Raw genomic sequence first — 16,296 nt, forward strand, 5'->3', positions numbered from 1 at the left:
TATATCTATATACAGATGTAAATTTGAGTGAATCATGGATATTCTAGAATGCAAACACTTGATCGTCACCCTTGGATTTTTCGATGCCTCTTGGCCAGCCGAGTTCCTCCGCGTAGTCTAAAAGCATTCTTATCATTTCTGGTCTGCCACTCATGACCAATCTGCTGTCACTCGAAAATGGAGGTAAGTACTTCTCCATATGCTCCTTTGTGACGTACCCCACATCGCCACGCCAGTTAGAGGATGGCTTGTTGAGAACATAATTCACCTCAAAGTTAGGATATTTTTCAGCAATTTCGTCCAGTTCATCTTTAAGTAGAATATCATTTTCGGTTTCGTTCGCGTAGATCAGAGAAACATTCGTGAAGTCTTCAGGCGTGGTAATAATTTCGTTCAGAATCTGCAGCATTGGTGTAATACCTGAACCGCCAGCAATCATTCCAATGTGCTTGTATGAATTGGTGACATAATTGAATCTGCCAACAGGGCCTTTAAAGTCCACAGTAGCACCAGGCTTTAGACCAGCAAAATATTTGGAGACCTGGCCATCAGCATAAGATTTCACAATGATGTCGAAATGTCCCGGCTGATACCTGGGAGACACGGGGGTATAATATCTGACCAGCTCTTTACCATCTACAGGAACCCGAACTGCCAAATGATGGCCAACGGGGAAGTTCAGGGCTTCTAAAGGAGTTCTCATCTTAAAGCGATACATGGCTGTATTTTTCGAGATCAAAGTCTGGTCTTCAAGCTCCAAAGACGACCATTTGTTTGGAAAGACAGACCTCTTACGACGGTATGCAATGGTGAATCGAGCCGCGATAAGAAGACCAGCAAACGGAAGAATCCAAAGAAACGTATAGTCTTTGATGGTGAAGCAGGCAATAGCCAAACCCACAAATAAGAGACCAATTGGGATATAGATACCATGAATAGGTTCATCCAGAAGTTTCGTTTTGTCTGACATTGTGCGCTGCGCTGGAAGGGATTGATTGGGAACGCTTCAACAGCCCTTTTGAGTGGTTTTATAAGTGATGAGTAAGGCATCAAGATCAGATCCGAAGCTCTCCAAAAACTATATTCGTATAACATTACTTTTATGCACAACTATAAAGTCATGGGTTCGATTTTCAAAGGCATCACTGATACAAAGTTTTGCATACTGTCTGAGTACTGCAAATTGGGTAATCCCTCTTGAAAGCTAATTCTTACACGCTAAATGACTTCTTCAGGTGTGACAATGCCATTCTTCAAGGCCCAGTCCTTGTTGGCCAAGAAAACGTTTTCAGGGTCCTGCTGGCGTCTAATTTCCTGGAACTTAAGCAAATCTTCACCGTACCACTCGGATATTTTGGTAGCCATTCCTCTCATCTCATAATCTTTATAGGCTTCTTGAGACTTGGTGGGCCCTGCGGCCATATCAGTGGATCCGAGGAAGTTTTTAGCCCAATGGGGCTTTCCGCCAGCCGCACCCATGGTGTTTTCAAACAGGGTGAACCACTTGTGAATCGGCGTGTTGACTCCGAACGGCCTGTAAATTGTGGCGTTGATGTACAACGTTAGCTGGTTGTTCGAAACATCAGAGAGGGGAGCGTAATGCAAGCCACGTGGAGTAGCGTCTAGGTATGGGCGAAGGACGTTACCATACACCGCGCCCGGACTGATTTCAGTCCTGTCACTGTAGTCTGGGATCTTTTCAGGTAAGCAAGTGTTCGAGCAACGAACCTCGACTGGAACATGTACATAGAAATCGCCATTTTTCGCGGCCTGTGTGATACTGCGGTCAAGCGAACGTAAAACTTCGGGTCCGTTGTTCAAAGGACAACCCCACTCGTCCACAAACTGGGAAAACAAGCAGTCCATGTTCAAACCATCAATCGAATTCTGTACAGCAATATCACCATAGCCGTATGTTTCGGCTTTGCCATATTGGCGATGGAAGACAAACCTTTCAACATAAGGAGTAAAGGCAGGATATATCTTGACAGAAACCCATAGGAGAAATTCGTAGAAATAACGGCCGACTGTGGTACCCCACCAGGAGCTCCGTACCTTAGTAAATGAGTCGTTTGACTTGGTTCCCCTCCACAGGATACACTTGCGTGTGTAAGGGTACCACCAGCATCTAATGAATTCGCTGGAAGTCCAGATGTGATCCCATTGCTCTAGAATTGTCTCGAAATTCACCACCTCGAGTGTGGATCTAATCTTAAATGTAGGAACTACTCTGATGGTGGCGCGCACGATAATACCGATTTTGCCTAGCGACAGCGCGGCCGCTCTAAAAATTTCGGGGTGGTTCTCAGAGTCCACGTTCACCACCTCGCCCAGGCCGTTCACGATAGTTAGGCTAACGTATTGAGAAGAAACAAGACCGTGGTATGGAGATGACCCATGTGTGCCAGTAGAAATGATGCCACCGACACTTTGCTCCGAAATCGAGCCCAAGTTCTGGATAGCATAACCGCGCTCTGACAGGTACTCGCTCAGCTTGTATATCCTCAGCCCGGCGTCTACCGTCACGTCGGCGTAGTGCTGTTCTTTGTTCTCAACCAAGCCGCGAACCTCGTTCATCCGGTCCAGGTTCATCAGCCACTCGTTGGTTACACACATATCACTCGGCGAGTGGCCTGACCCGACAGTCACTATAGTCTTGTTGAGCCTTCTGGCAGCATTGACGATCTTTACTACGTCATCGATAGAGGACGGCTGAAAGTAGAGCTGAGGTTTTGCCGAGTATATACCAGCCCAGTTCTTGAACCTGAAGTTAGAACGCGCTCCAGGGAGAATTTTATCCATAGTAGGCTTCGGTGCTCAAGTGGCTCAAAACCTTGTGTATGATTATTTTTCTGTTCTCTTCGGCGGGGCCCTTCAATTTATGGCACCCTGGCTGTCTTATTTGAAGTGACCTAATTAATAAGAATCACCATAAGTAACCCTCCACGTCGAGGCGGAAAATCCTGGCTGTATTCTTGCCAGCATGAGTCAAATTTGCCACCTTGAAAGTTTCGCCTCGCAGGGCGCGAACGGCCATTAGAGTGTTATAAGATTTGGGTTGCCTCGGTAGCTACCGGAAGAAAAGGGCTTATTATGTAATAAAGGAGGCCCAGCTTGCTGTTACTCGGGTTGAGCGCGTCAGGAACTTGACTGCTGGTGCCCCTCAAATACAAAAACAAGAAATGCTTGGCATGGATGAACTCTGTTCAAATACGTCCCTTTATAACAAGCAACTTTGGTTGGTGCTCTTGCTACTGCAGCTCACAAGAAGCACTTAATAGTGAAAATCATCTTTTAAAAATTAAGCGGATGGGTTGACCGGGGTATACAATATATGAAGTGCCTCGCATGCAAAGCGAGAAGTACCAGAGCTCTTTATCTCTTGACAGCAACAGTAGGGTAGAGGTGGTGTAGGAGGGAGTATAAAAAGCTGTGCAGCGGAATTTTTAGGACTAGTTGTTCGTGTTGTTTAGAATTCCTCCTCGTCAGCGTAAGAGTCGGCACCAACCTCAATGTAGTCCCTCTCCAATGCAGCCAGGTCTTCCCTAGCTTCAGTGAACTCACCCTCTTCCATACCCTCACCGACATACCAGTGTACGAAGGCACGCTTGGCGTACATCAAGTCGAACTTTCTGTCGATTCTCTTCCATGCATCAGCGATAGCGGTGGTGTTGGAGAGCATGCACACTGCCCTGTTGACAGACGAGAGCTGTGATTGAGGGGTGGCCGTTGGTGGCTCGTAGCAGATACCGATCTTGAAGCCGGTAGGGCACCAGTCGACCAACTGCACGGTTCTCTTGTTCTTGACCTGCGCAACGGCATTCTGGACGTCTCTTGTCACGACGTCACCTCTATACAGAAGACAGGTGGCCATGTACTTGCCCGTTCTGGGGTCGCACTTGACCATCTGGTTGCCGGGCTCGAAGCACGCGTTGGTGATTTCGGAGACAGCGTTGGACTCGTGATGAGCTTTGCTTTTCGATTGGATTGGCGCGTAGGAGACCAATGGGAAATGGATTCTAGGGTATGGAACCAGGTTTGTTTGGAACTCGTTTAAGTCCACATTCAGAGAACCATCGAATCTTAGGGATGCAGTAACGGAGGACACCACCTGGGCGATCAAGTTGTTGAGGTTGGAGAAGCTTGGCCTGGAGATGTCCAGGTTCTTCTTGCACATGTCGTAAATAGCCTCATTGTCGACCATGAAAGTACAGTCGGCATGTTCCAACGTTGTGTGGGTTGTTAGAACGGTGTTGTAAGGCTCGACCACAGAGGTCGAAACCTGAGGAGCAGGGTAGACAGCAAACTCCAGTTTGGATTTCTTGCCGTAGTCGATCGACAGCTGCTCCAGCAGCAGAGAGCCCAAACCAGAACCAGTACCACCGCCCAGTGAGTGCGTGAAAAGGAAACCTTGCAAGCCGTCGCACTGGTCGGAGATTTTTCTGATTCTATCTAGGATGTCGTCGAGCAGCTCCCTACCAACAGTGTAGTGTCCACGGGCGTAGTTGTTGGCGGCATCTTCTTTCCCGCTGATCAGCTGCTCGGGGTGGAACAGATCCTTGTAAGGACCGGTACGGACCTCGTCGATCACATTGGGCTCCAAATCGACGTAGACAGCACGAGGCACAAACTTGCCCGAGCCTGTCTCATTGAAAAAGGTAGAGAACCCCTCTTCGCCACCTCTGGGCTTCGAAAGGCCCTCTTCTAGGTATCCGTCAGGACGAATGCCGTGCTCTAACGAGTACAGCTCCCAACATGCGTTACCAATTTGACAACCAGCTTGGCCGACTAAGAAGGAAGTTTTGGGTTAGTACACTATTTCGATGGTAATTTGGGCTCTTCAAAAAGTACAGAGCCTGGGCAAAGTGCTAGGACCCCGTCGCTCTTTCGCCACCTGCAGTACCACCTCTGTTTTGCATTGTAGTCACTGCGCGTTTCGGCTCTCGCATCCACCGCGTTGTCCTCGTTCAGCCCTATTGTACTTCTCTGAACTCCATAAGTCAAATAGACATACCATTAACACTGATAACTTCTCTCATTGCTCCCTGTTATGCTCTTAATGTGCACTGTCCGTTACAAGAATTGATCAGATCAGTATTGTATTTGGTGTATCATTTTGTAATGTGTGATGTTTACATTTTTCCACAAAAACTCAAAGCTAAACGTGGTTATGGGATCATGGCCGGGTAACATTTCCTGAAAAATCATTCGCGATGTCAAGGTGGAAAGTGAGAGATGGCAACCCAGGGAAACTAGAGAGACGTCAGTACAAGAGGTCCTATCGTTAAAACTACGATTCAGTTTTATGCAAAAGGGGAGCTACGAAAACAGTTTATGAATAATGTGCGAGGTTTTCTCATGCTATTAATGAGTATTATATATACTAGTGTACAGATTTTTGAGCCAACTTTCTAGTGCACAGTTTATGAGCCCAGCCCAATGTGTTTGTTTTCGATAAGTTCAGAATAGGATGCGTCGCGAAGACAGTTAACCGGTGAGAGTTCATTTAAACAGTCTCAGTGTGACTAGAAGCGCCAGAGTAACCAGAGGCGTACTTTCCTTGGTCAACCTCATCGTGATACTCCTCACAGATTTGCTCCAGTGTCTTTCTCTTGGTCTCAGGGATCAGCAAAGTACTGAAGATACCGCACAGCATGAACAGAGCAAAGATCTCCATGACATGTGGCAACCAACAGTTCTTTGGCTTACCATCTCTCGCACAGTTGTGGTCGATCAACGTACCCAAAGCGGTCTGAGCGATGATAGCACCAATTTTACCGGAGGCGGCAGAGATACCGTGAGCGGAAGATCTGTATCTAGTTGGGAACACTTCACCTGGGATAATGAAGGTGGTAACGTTAGGACCGAATTGTTGGAAGAATTGACACACAATGTAGAGACCCAATAGACCGTGGTCACTCAACTTGTGGTAAGCAAAACCGATGATACAGAACAAAACAGTTAGGATGAAGAAGCCGAAGAGTTGGATAGGCTTTCTTCCAATGATGTCCATGGTGGCAACGGAGGCCCAGTAACCTGGCAGAGAACCGGCACAGATCAGAATCAAGTTACCGACAGCGGAGTTGTAAAGCTTGTGGTAGACGTTCTTAGAAGAGGCGTAACCAATAGTTTGCAAAATGGTAGCGGAGTTCAAGTTCAAACCGTAGAAGGCAACATCCACAGTGAACCAAGAGAAGGCAGTACCGAACAGAATCTTACCGTACTTCCACTTACCGAAGTGTCTGCAGAAGTCCTTGAAAGAAGCCTTTGGTGGTGCAATTTCGAATTGCTCGACAGCGGTTGGAGCTCTCTCGAGACGGGCAATTTCCTCAGGGTCAGCGTTTCCGTGCTCGCCGGAAGTGAACTTACCGATGTCGGCGGAAGCCTTGTTAATGCCGTGCTCAACATCCAGAGTGTAACGTGGCGATTCTGGGATAGTCAGTCTGAAGTACAGAGCAATCAAACCGGGAAAACATCCCAAACCAACGAGAATTCTCCACATCTGGTCGCAAGCCTTGATACAAGCAGCACCACACTCAGCGCCAGAGTTAGCGTCGATAAGCTCGCTCTTGTAAGCAGCGACAAGAATCAAAGCGACGATACCAGCGGCGATCTGGCCGAAAGCCTGGTTGGCAAAGACAGCACCCATCATGGCACCTCTCCATTTGGTGGTCGAGAACTCAGAAGTGATAATAGAAGATAGAGGGTAGTCACCACCAATACCAATACCCATGATGATACGGTAGAAAGTCAGGACAGCGACAAAGCTAACACCTGGAGCGGCACCGATGGTACACTGCAGAATGGTGGCAGCAATCATAATGATCAGTTCAAGACCGTAAATCTTCTTACGGCCGACAACATCAGCCATAATACCGAAACCAAGCTGGCCAATGACAGTACCAACAGAGGTGGAGACCTTCAGAAGGGTACTGGTAGAGTTGGGCATGTCACCCTTCCAGAAGACGTACGACAACATGGACACACCCAAGTTGATAGCAAAGATATCGTAGGAGTCGGTCAAAAACCCGACACCAGCGACCATGATGGCACGCACGTGGTACCAGCCAAAGGCGGCCTCGTCAATCTTTTGCAGGGCCAAACGTCTTCTTTCAAGAGGGTCCTCGATGTGGGCGAAGTCATTGATAAAGTTGTGGAAGGCAGCGTTACCACCAGCGGTCTTGTGGACGACGTGTTCCTCTTGCTTTTCAATACTCATTTGTGTAGTGATTGTTCGACTGGCGATGAGAGAACTAGTGATGAGATTTCCTGGTCTACTGATAGAAGAAACTATAAACTACAATTCTGCGATGAGGTAGATTTTGCAGCTGGGACTTATATACCCTGAAGCCACCTTCTAGCTGCATTGGCACACTTTTCTCGGCACTCGTGCTCCCAATAATTCAATCAAACCAATTAATTATTATCCCAGGCTCCCACGCAGTGCGGACCCACGTTTCCGACATCGCCTCGTGAGACTGGAATTTTATTGTATGCAGCTGAGCTGCATCTCTTCGCGTTTTCTAGAGCTGCGGGTCCTGCATAGAGAGATGAGAAGCTGCATGGTTCTTATTAAGTGAAGCACATGGGCCACTCAAAAATTAATTGATCCTGAGCTGTCATCACTGATTCTATCCTATAATTTCTTCCCCTCACAGCGCACGGAGCCCACGTTTCTCGAAATATAGGCCTTTTTTTAATTAGAAAAAAAAAAGATGCAGCGCATGTGATACTTTCTACGAGGTTCTCTAAGTGGGCGAGGGTCCTGCAAGATGAGAGGCACAGACATGCAAGAGCTGGTGTTCCATGCAGAGCCCTGGTTATTGATCACAGGTGCATTGATGAGGTTCGCCCCGGGCGCTGGGCATACAGCGTCCAAGGCAGGATACAACCGCCAAGCTTGGTCATCGAGAGCGCAAGAGACGTACCACGGACGGTAACTTCTTAGCGTTTTCGGAGTTAAATCACGAAATAGACGCTGTTTCGTATATAATGATGTGTTAGTGCCTCAAAGCTATTGTCGGTGCTATGGAGGCAGCATCTCAATCGTGGCATCTGACAGGCGCCGCAGTCGGTGTGGAACGCAATCAATTGAGGGTGGGTCTATAAGGCTTATTGTATGTGCGTGGGCTCTATAGCTTGCTCATTAACTTAGTTCAGGAACACGTTTTGAAGCGCTTGCACACTTCTGGAGGGGCAAATTTGGGGGCGAGAGAATTAGGCTAAAGCATCTGCGGGTCTTTCGGCAGGAGGCAGTCTCTCATGATCGGCTAGTGCCGCAGCCCGAAATGCCGTCTATGTTCGGTTCGAATCCTCTTATGTAAAAATTATTTCTTTCCTGTCTTTCATCTGAGCTTGTGGCAACCCGTGAGACACCGCGGAGGGCGGTTTTTGAGAAACATCTTGAGAAACATCTTGGGAAACATTTGAGAAACAGGGTCGCAGCGCCTTGAGCTTTCTATACGAACGGCAGGCAGCTGATCAATCCGAGCGCATCTTCAGCTGTTCCTATGAGCAGGGGACAATTAATGTGAGTGTACGAACGCTCTCATAGAACGTTGAAAGCTTTGCCTTTGTACACGAGACACAGTCTTAAGTTTCGTTCAGCTTGGTAATAAGGACATGAAGAACTCAGAGTCTATTCAGCTTCGTGTTTCGTAAAGTTATATAATTGCAGGCTATCTCACGTAAAAATAAACGGCGGCCAAGGCTGTCAGAACCATTGTTATCGCCATGTTGAATTGGTATTCTTCTTCCATCTGGGCAGGGGCAACCTCGGTGTCAATGGCGCTTCTTTCCTTCACCTTCTTGTAGATCGGGGTCTCATTGGGTTTGACGCCAGCAGGCAGCTGTTCTTGGTACATTTCTTCAATGAACTGCTCGATTCTGGCAATCTGGATGTTGATCTTTAGGTAGTTGGGGTCATCCACGGCAAGACGCTTCTTAATGTCACGCAAGTAGTATTGGAAGATCTCGACACAACCACGCAACGTTCTAGACTTTAGAATCAAGAAGCAAGTGGTACCTTTTCTAATCTTGACGTTTTTGTGAAGCACTTCTGGATTTCCGAACACCAAGGCGAGGGTGGCAATAGCCATAACCTGAGGGATTGCGCAAAACTGGAACGACGATTGCTCGTGAACGGAGCTCAGGAAGGTCAACACGTCCTCGACATGGCTCAGGGCATTTAGAACAAGGTGACTGATACAGTGTAGCCCATCCTGCGTGTGCTCCGGAAGTGAGAAATCGACCAGCTTATCGGCATAGAGGGACCAAATCTCTCTTGGCCAGAACGAGCGGCCATCTTCGAGGTCCTCGGCATAGTCTCTGATGATGTTGGTTTTCTGCAAGAAAAGTCCCATGCTCTCGAATAGGTAGGCAGACTCATTGTAAAGATCTGGAGTGCCAAAGTTCGCTAGCACAATCAACTGCGTCAAACCGTCCCCAACAAGGCCTGCGACGTAGTGGCAGTACAAGTCATAGTCCTTAATTGTAGAGACGCCGTTTAGGTTAAAGTTCTCGTCTAGAATGTAAGACGCCATACCGTTGCCCATCTTGTTGGTGATCTCCTTGATGACTCTTTGATATTCTGGCTTTAACTTGTGCAATTCTTTCAAGATGCAAGGGAACTCGACGAGGACACAGCGGTCCTTCTCTGTAGGCGCATTGCCATTGAAAGACCAATCTTCAAGATCCAACTTGGAGTCGAAATCGCGAAGCAATGGCACCTTGACCTTCGGGTCAATGGTCATGTCGTCTTCAATCGTGTCTAGAGCTCTCAATACCAGATAGAAAAGCATAATGGCATTGCGGAGTTCTGGATGAAGCTCCATGATCACCGCCGCGAAAGACCGAGATGTCTTAGTGAGCAATTGATAGCATCTTCTAAGCTCGGGTGTCTCTTTGGTGTCGTTCAAGGAAAAAAGCGGCTTGCGGATGTACTTTAATTTTAGAGCCGCTTTGAGTTCCAGTGGATGTGAGATGAGGTCGCCAAGTTTACCCATTGTATACTGCGATAAGTAATTGATGCTTGAGAGATATCAACAATCTTTTATTCTCCAACGCTCCCGGAAACGAACAGTATTAATTATTGAATTATTTTTCAAGGAATAGTGAGATGGTGGTTTTTATTTTTTTTCGTTTAGTGAAACCATGCCCTGTATAGGACTCTACGAAAAAGCGAACGGATTGTTAAACCATAGCTTGTTAGATTGTTCGGTAAATGTAGCGGGAGTAGCTTAATTTTGGCGCATAACTTCACATCAAGTACTAAAAATAGAAGTTAAAAAGTAGGTCCTACCCGGATTCGAACCGGGGTTATCCGGATCAAAACCGAAGGTGATAACCACTACACTATAGGACCATGAGCGATGACAAGGAGGGCTGCTTGTAGAGTATAATCTTTTTTTTGTTTCGTGTTGTCGTTGCATGTATGTGTTACAGCAGCTCTGGGGCTGACTTCAATGAGGGACTAAACTTTAAACAGAAAATGGCGTCGGGTTCCAAACATAACTGCTGTAGGTGAAGCTCTTGGCAAACGCTCAGACCTGCCTTTTTAATGAGCTTTTTCTTTAGCCAAACTATTAAGATACTCTGACAAGATGTTGGCGGTTATTGTCCTATCGGGTTGTGTAGATTTGTTACTGTTAGCGCCCTCCTTGTGTTAGAGCTCTTTTTATGTAATAGAAGTGCAGAGTAACTGGGGTGGAGAAAGCTTATAAGCCTTGAAAGCTCCGAGGCGCATTTTATTGTCGAAGCTTCTTGTTGCGGCGTAATATATACAAGCGGTTTGAGTGGAATCCTCCCCTGTGGACGCTACACTCTCGTTTTTATTGAAGTTGGGAGCACGATAACTTGGAGCTTGGAAGCCGGACTCAGTTGCGTCATTCCTCTGGCGTGGCTCTTGCCGCTAGTTGGGTTCGGGGCTAGGTCTCAAAAATCGTCATTCGCAGTTCAGGCGCTTAATCCGGCTTTTTGGAGAAGCCTCAATGCTAGGACTAGGCTATCAGATTCAATGACAGCCAGCTCGTGTGGCGGAAATCTTGATAGCACGTAGTTGGCGACCACATTGGGATCCCGGTCGTCGGGCCTCCCTATGCCGATAGCCAGCCGGTAAAACGCATCTCCGTAGCGTGTTTTTATATCTTTGAGGCCGTTGTGCCCTCTGACACTAGCTCCTGGGTTCCTCAGTTGCACTTTCCCAACTGGTAGACTAAGCTCATCGTGTACAACAACGTGCTTCACGTTGGAGCCCAGCTTGTGCCAAAGCGGTACAACAGTTCTCCCGCTTAAGTTTATGTAGTCACCGTCAGCCCTCAAAAGAAGTAATCTATCAATCTGGCATTTCTTTACCTTTGGGTTTGCGTTGCAAGGAACGTAAGCCTTTCTTTCAGGTTGGAGCTGCTGCTTCAACAAATCTAGCATCAAAAGGCCAGCATTATGCCGACTCATGGCATACTGGGGCTCAGGGTTCCCAATTCCAGTGATACAGGTGCTCAATGATCTTCTCAGTATCGTGTATTTGCTTGTAATCATCTGTCTCGTGATCGCACTATCTAATTGAAATTATGTATGAAGTTCCCCAGTACCTTCCTTATTATCTACTGCATAACACATCGAAGAAAAAAGTGCTTCTCAAATGTCTTCAAACAACCGTAAGAAGCTGTTGCTTATGGGCCGGTCGGGTTCAGGGAAATCTTCCATGAGGTCTATCATTTTTAGCAATTACTCTGCGTTCGACACTCGACGCCTAGGTGCAACAATTGACGTCGAGCATTCACATCTTAGATTCCTTGGAAATATGACGCTTAATCTATGGGACTGTGGTGGCCAGGACGTATTCATGGAAAACTACTTTTCGCAACAAAAAGATCACATCTTTCAAATGGTTCAAGTGTTAATTCATGTATTTGATGTGGAGTCCCAAGAAGTCATTAAAGACATCGAAATATTCACTAAGGCGCTCAAACAACTCAAGAAATATTCACCAGATGCCAAGATCTTTGTGTTGCTGCATAAGATGGATTTGGTTCAGCGTGACAAAAGGCAGGAACTCTTCCAAATCATGATGAGTAAGCTGCAAGAGACTTCATCGGCATATGGCTTTCCAAACCTAGTCGGTTTCCCGACGTCTATATGGGATGAAAGTCTTTACAAAGCGTGGTCTCAGATTATATGTTCCCTGATACCTAACATGGCTACATATCAATCAAATTTGAAGAAATTGAAGTCCGTAATGGGTGCACGAGAGATTATCCTCTTTGAGAAAACAACATTCCTGGTAATATGCTCCAGTAACACTGTTAGCGGAGAGCTTTTGGACCCTAAGAGATTCGAGAAAATTTCTAATATCATGAAGAACTTCAAACAAAGCAGTATGAAGCTGAAGAGTTCGTTCAAAACCCTGGTTCTTAATAATACCATATATGTCAGTGAGCTGTCATCTAACATGATGTGCTTTATAGTACTAAACCACTCGGACGACCCTCAGGACTTGATCCTGGAAAACATTAAAAAGGCTAAAGCTCACTTTCAATAGGCTTTATCCCAGAAGCATTCAAACACGAGCCATTCTGGTTTTAAGTATTTTGAGAAAAGTAAAATCTTCAATTTAGATACACGACTTTAATAATAAATATTATGAGATTGAGTAGATGGACTTAAATCAGTAATCTCTATCTCAACTAATGAAGTCTTAGAATGTGAGCTGGGGTTCCAGCGTGGAGACGGGATAATACGTTATGAACCAGTTCCCTTCCAACCTGAAATTGCCTCTTTTGTTAATGTTGGTGTTTTTTTTTGTTTTTTCCTTAGAAGTCTTCTTTTGTTGAAGTTATTTGATTTGGGTCATTAAATTCGTTCACAATTCTTTGAAACAGTCTCTCTTGAAAAACGCCAGCTTTAGCCAGTCGGCGATGACCTTGAATCTGGATCTAGCAGACAATATCATCATAGCATAGGTAACTCTCCAGACGTAGAAGGTCAAAACACCACCACCGGTGTAGAAAGAGCGCTTTCCGTAGGTAATGTTGGCAATGGCCTTCTCAGCGCCCAGGTAGGCTAGGGCACCGTAGTGGGTGTAGTTGAATGGCTTGATGCCCTTTTGCTCGAAGAACAGGTCGACCTTCTCCTTTCTTTGGGCCAATTCGGCGTGAAAGTTAGGGGATTTGGCCATCTTGCTCAACACCTTGGCAAGGTATTCGGCTTGCTGGTGGGCCACTTGAGCGGTAGGGGGCAACCCCGAGAAGGCATTGTCGCCTACAGCGAAAATGTTGTTGGAGCCCTTGACCAAGAGGTTCTGGTTGACTGCCAGGCCCCTCTTGGAGTCGTTCTGTGCTGGGATCTTCTTGAAGAGATCGGTGACGATGCTCAGAGCCTTGTTACCGGTGGCCCAGATCAGAGTACCGTAGGGGATGGTCTGCTCGGTGGTGGCGCCGTCCTCGGCCTTCGTTTTCGCAACCAGGTGGTCCTCCTCGACTCTCGCAACCGCGGTTCTCAGGTGGACCTTGATCCTGGTCTTTTGCAGGACGTCTTGGGCGTAGGATGTGAGTTTGCGCTCGAACATGTTCAGCACGACGGGCAGGGCCTCGACCAGATGGATCTGGACCTCCTCGGCGACCGAGGGCATGAATCTCTTGAGGTCCTGGTCGATGTAGTCCTGGAGCTCACCGGCGGTCTCTACACCGGTGGGGCCACCGCCGACGACCACGATGGTCAGCAGGCGTCTACGCTCTGGGTCGCCCTTAGGCAGCAGGTTGGCCTTCTCGATGTTGGACAGGAACCGCTTGCGGATCTCTAGCGAGTGTGGGATCTCCTTCAGGAAGTTGCCGTGCTTCTCGACGCCGGGAATGCCGAAAGTGTTGGGCTCGGCGCCCACGGCCGAGACCAGGTAGTCGTACTTGATTTCGGCCTCGTCGTGCTGATTGAGGCCCAGGTGGTTGTCGGGCTGCGCGAGCTGGGCCACCGTGGACACGGCCTTGATGGAGACCGTGTTTCTCTCCGGGTTGATGGCCGTGGCCAGCGCCTCGTAGTAGGACACGTTGCCCTTCTTCTTGAGCGCGAAGTTCACCACGGGCTCGATAATCGACTTCTCGTCTACGGTCCCAACGGGCGTCGAGGGCAGCAGCGGCGTGAACAGAAAGTAGTTTCTGGGCGACACGATGGTCACGTTGTAGCTGCGCGAGTCGATGTGCTGCAGCAGCGAGATCGCGCCCCACCCGGATCCGAGGATCACCACGTTGGGCTTGTTGCCCAGCGTGTTCTCGATAATTTTGTTGGTTTTGAACGACGACACACCGCCGCCGGACGCGCCGTCGACACGCGCGGAGTCGGACGCGAATCTGGCCAGCCGGCGAGCGGCGTTGAGCGCCGACGCCCGGCCCGCGTTTCGAGAGGCAAACTGAGAGAGCATTGCAGAGGGAATCTTGATACTGAAGAAAGATCAGCGATCAGCGACGGAAACTGCGAAAAAGAGCGGCTCGCGTAAGTACGGGGTGGACCTTGTCCTTTTTTTTATAATTTTTTTAAACCGAGATTTCCAGCCTGGAGAATTACAAAACCCAAGCTCACTGTGAACACCAAGATAAGAGGACCTGACTTCGGCCCATTCCGCGCAGCATTTCGCCACTGTTTTGTCTTTAATTTATAGCATGGGGAGCCTGCAGCTTTCTGCCGCTTTTTTGCGTGCTATTGCGTAGCCTGGGCGGCCTTTCCGCGTCTCGAGACGCCGAGGGGGCCGCCTGGGGCTGTCCTGGGGGGCGAGGGAGGCCAGGAAGGCCGAACCTGGCTCCGATTGGGCCATCGGCTAGTTGCCGCCCGAGCGCATTTGGTGAGTCCGTGGGGCGTGATCCCGGGGAAGTGTGCGGGGGGAGATCGGAAATTGAAGCAAAATGCGGCGCTGTGATTGGCCACAGGGGCGGGGCGTTGGGCGAGGGGCGGGAGGTCACGCGTCGCGTGTGTGGTGATCGACTTGGGTTCACGTGCGTGAGCGTGTCACTTGTGACGTGTGTGGCGTGTGAGGGGTTCTTTACGCCGTTAGGAGTGAGCGCGGTTTGAGATCACAGGGGACGGGATAGCCGCCTTTGAGTTGTGTCACAAAGACGTCTGCCTATGCGCTTGCATCGGTTGGAGGAACGCGTGTTGAGGTACTAGTGACTTGGACCTATAGGATTTTAGGGTTCCAAACATTCGGGCTATGCTTCACACCTGATTAAGCGGCCCGTTCACGTCAGTATCAAAATGCCAGACGTCGGAACGTAAGGGCTTTTCTGCATTCCGCGCCAATTGTGTTGTTTAGCTGGCCCGCCGGGCGAGTCCTCCTCGGATGAACTGGAAAATCAGGAGCCCGCACGCTGTGATGTTCATCATGGCGTCAGTATCCCGACTATACTTGCCGTATTTGACACACCCCCCCGTGATGGTCAGGAAAAAAAGGCAGAGAAACGATCCAATTCCGTAAATTTCATTGTAGCCTCTCACATACTCTTCTAGCTCTCTCGTAAAATGTTATGGGAACTGTGGTATGTGCTGTCGCTTGCTAAGCCTGTTCCTTTGGGTGAGAGAAACTCCTGTTGATGATCGTGTAGCAGCAGCACGAGAGACCACAAGAAGAGATTAAGTGAAAAGAAAGCTAAAATAGAATCGAAAAAGTGAATGTCATTTTTAAGTTTGGACTATTTTGACAGTCTAACATGCTCTGAAAAGCTCCATGACATTGCGTCAAAGCTGTTAACTTATACGCATTTTGTTTGGCAAAACTTTTAACATTTGCAAAACTTTTGCGATTTACAACATTACTGACGTTTAGAAACGCTTCATAAAGATAGCCATTTTGAAATATTTCAAATCTATTGAAGTAACAGTTCGAGAAAGTCTTTTTTATGGTTTTTGAATATTCATAGCCGGGAATAACAATAAACGGTCTATCGTTCAAACAGGATTTGAGTACCCCGATGCGAAGTCGGAATTCTCACATATGCGAATGCTCCAGCAAACATCGGCGTAAAAGCATTGAGGGTTTTTTTGTTTTTAATTTAAGTCCAATGTGTAGTTTCTTAATCTTCCACAACTTTTTGAATTCTCGCACTAGTAAAAATTGTAATCAAAAGTAATAGCTGTTTTAATTCTGTAGTGACCAGAACGATAGCACATCTTAAGCTTTTAGTGTGGAGTCTTTGAACTCGCGAGAGCCAGGTTATGAAGCTGTTCAGAAACTGCTCTTCCTTTATTATATTTGAAGAAGTAAATGAATCAAGATAATTTCGCAGACGCGCTGAAACATTAATAGTCACGTGATTT

The 16,296-nt window shown here is 47.6% G+C and overlaps 8 protein-coding genes and 1 non-coding gene across 9 annotated transcripts; 1 reads left to right on the plus strand and 8 right to left on the minus strand.

The window, feature by feature from the left end:
- Positions 1-43: 43 nt before the first annotated feature.
- Positions 44-970, minus strand: KLTH0F06798g (cytochrome b5 reductase family protein; the record flags this gene model as incomplete). The annotated part of the gene is made up of 1 exon (XM_002554454.1): positions 44-970. The coding sequence occupies one exon, from the start codon at positions 968-970 to the stop codon at positions 44-46; it is 927 nt and encodes a 308-aa protein (XP_002554500.1).
- Positions 971-1,218: 248 nt separating this feature from the next.
- ALO1 (D-arabinono-1,4-lactone oxidase) lies at positions 1,219-2,802 on the minus strand (the record flags this gene model as incomplete). Its single annotated transcript, XM_002554455.1, has 1 exon — positions 1,219-2,802. The coding sequence occupies one exon, from the start codon at positions 2,800-2,802 to the stop codon at positions 1,219-1,221; it is 1,584 nt and encodes a 527-aa protein (XP_002554501.1).
- Positions 2,803-3,469: 667 nt separating this feature from the next.
- Positions 3,470-5,039, minus strand: KLTH0F06842g (tubulin alpha chain; the record flags this gene model as incomplete). The annotated part of the gene is made up of 2 exons (XM_002554456.1): positions 3,470-4,788; positions 5,015-5,039. 2 exons carry the CDS (start codon positions 5,037-5,039, stop codon positions 3,470-3,472), a joined length of 1,344 nt encoding a protein of 447 aa, XP_002554502.1.
- Positions 5,040-5,506: 467 nt separating this feature from the next.
- Positions 5,507-7,219, minus strand: PHO84 (phosphate transporter PHO84; the record flags this gene model as incomplete). Its single annotated transcript, XM_002554457.1, has 1 exon — positions 5,507-7,219. One exon carries the CDS (start codon positions 7,217-7,219, stop codon positions 5,507-5,509), a length of 1,713 nt encoding a protein of 570 aa, XP_002554503.1.
- A 1,459-nt stretch (positions 7,220-8,678) lies between these two features.
- ERG9 (bifunctional farnesyl-diphosphate farnesyltransferase/squalene synthase) lies at positions 8,679-10,004 on the minus strand (the record flags this gene model as incomplete). Its single annotated transcript, XM_002554458.1, has 1 exon — positions 8,679-10,004. One exon carries the CDS (start codon positions 10,002-10,004, stop codon positions 8,679-8,681), a length of 1,326 nt encoding a protein of 441 aa, XP_002554504.1.
- Positions 10,005-10,291: 287 nt separating this feature from the next.
- On the minus strand, positions 10,292-10,363 carry KLTH0F06908r. Its single transcript has one exon. It is a non-coding gene; the product is annotated as a tRNA-Gln (tRNA).
- A 590-nt stretch (positions 10,364-10,953) lies between these two features.
- PTH1 (aminoacyl-tRNA hydrolase) lies at positions 10,954-11,535 on the minus strand (the record flags this gene model as incomplete). Its single annotated transcript, XM_002554459.1, has 1 exon — positions 10,954-11,535. One exon carries the CDS (start codon positions 11,533-11,535, stop codon positions 10,954-10,956), a length of 582 nt encoding a protein of 193 aa, XP_002554505.1.
- Positions 11,536-11,638: 103 nt separating this feature from the next.
- On the plus strand, positions 11,639-12,538 carry GTR1 (Rag GTPase GTR1; the record flags this gene model as incomplete). Its single annotated transcript, XM_002554460.1, has 1 exon — positions 11,639-12,538. The coding sequence occupies one exon, from the start codon at positions 11,639-11,641 to the stop codon at positions 12,536-12,538; it is 900 nt and encodes a 299-aa protein (XP_002554506.1).
- Positions 12,539-12,859: 321 nt separating this feature from the next.
- Positions 12,860-14,410, minus strand: NDI1 (NADH-ubiquinone reductase (H(+)-translocating) NDI1; the record flags this gene model as incomplete). Its single annotated transcript, XM_002554461.1, has 1 exon — positions 12,860-14,410. The coding sequence occupies one exon, from the start codon at positions 14,408-14,410 to the stop codon at positions 12,860-12,862; it is 1,551 nt and encodes a 516-aa protein (XP_002554507.1).
- Positions 14,411-16,296: the final 1,886 nt, after the last annotated feature.

The sequence above is a fragment of the Lachancea thermotolerans genome, assembly GCF_000142805.1.
Source record: "Lachancea thermotolerans CBS 6340 chromosome F complete sequence".
In the NCBI taxonomy this organism is placed as follows: Eukaryota; Fungi; Ascomycota; class Saccharomycetes; order Saccharomycetales; family Saccharomycetaceae; genus Lachancea; species Lachancea thermotolerans.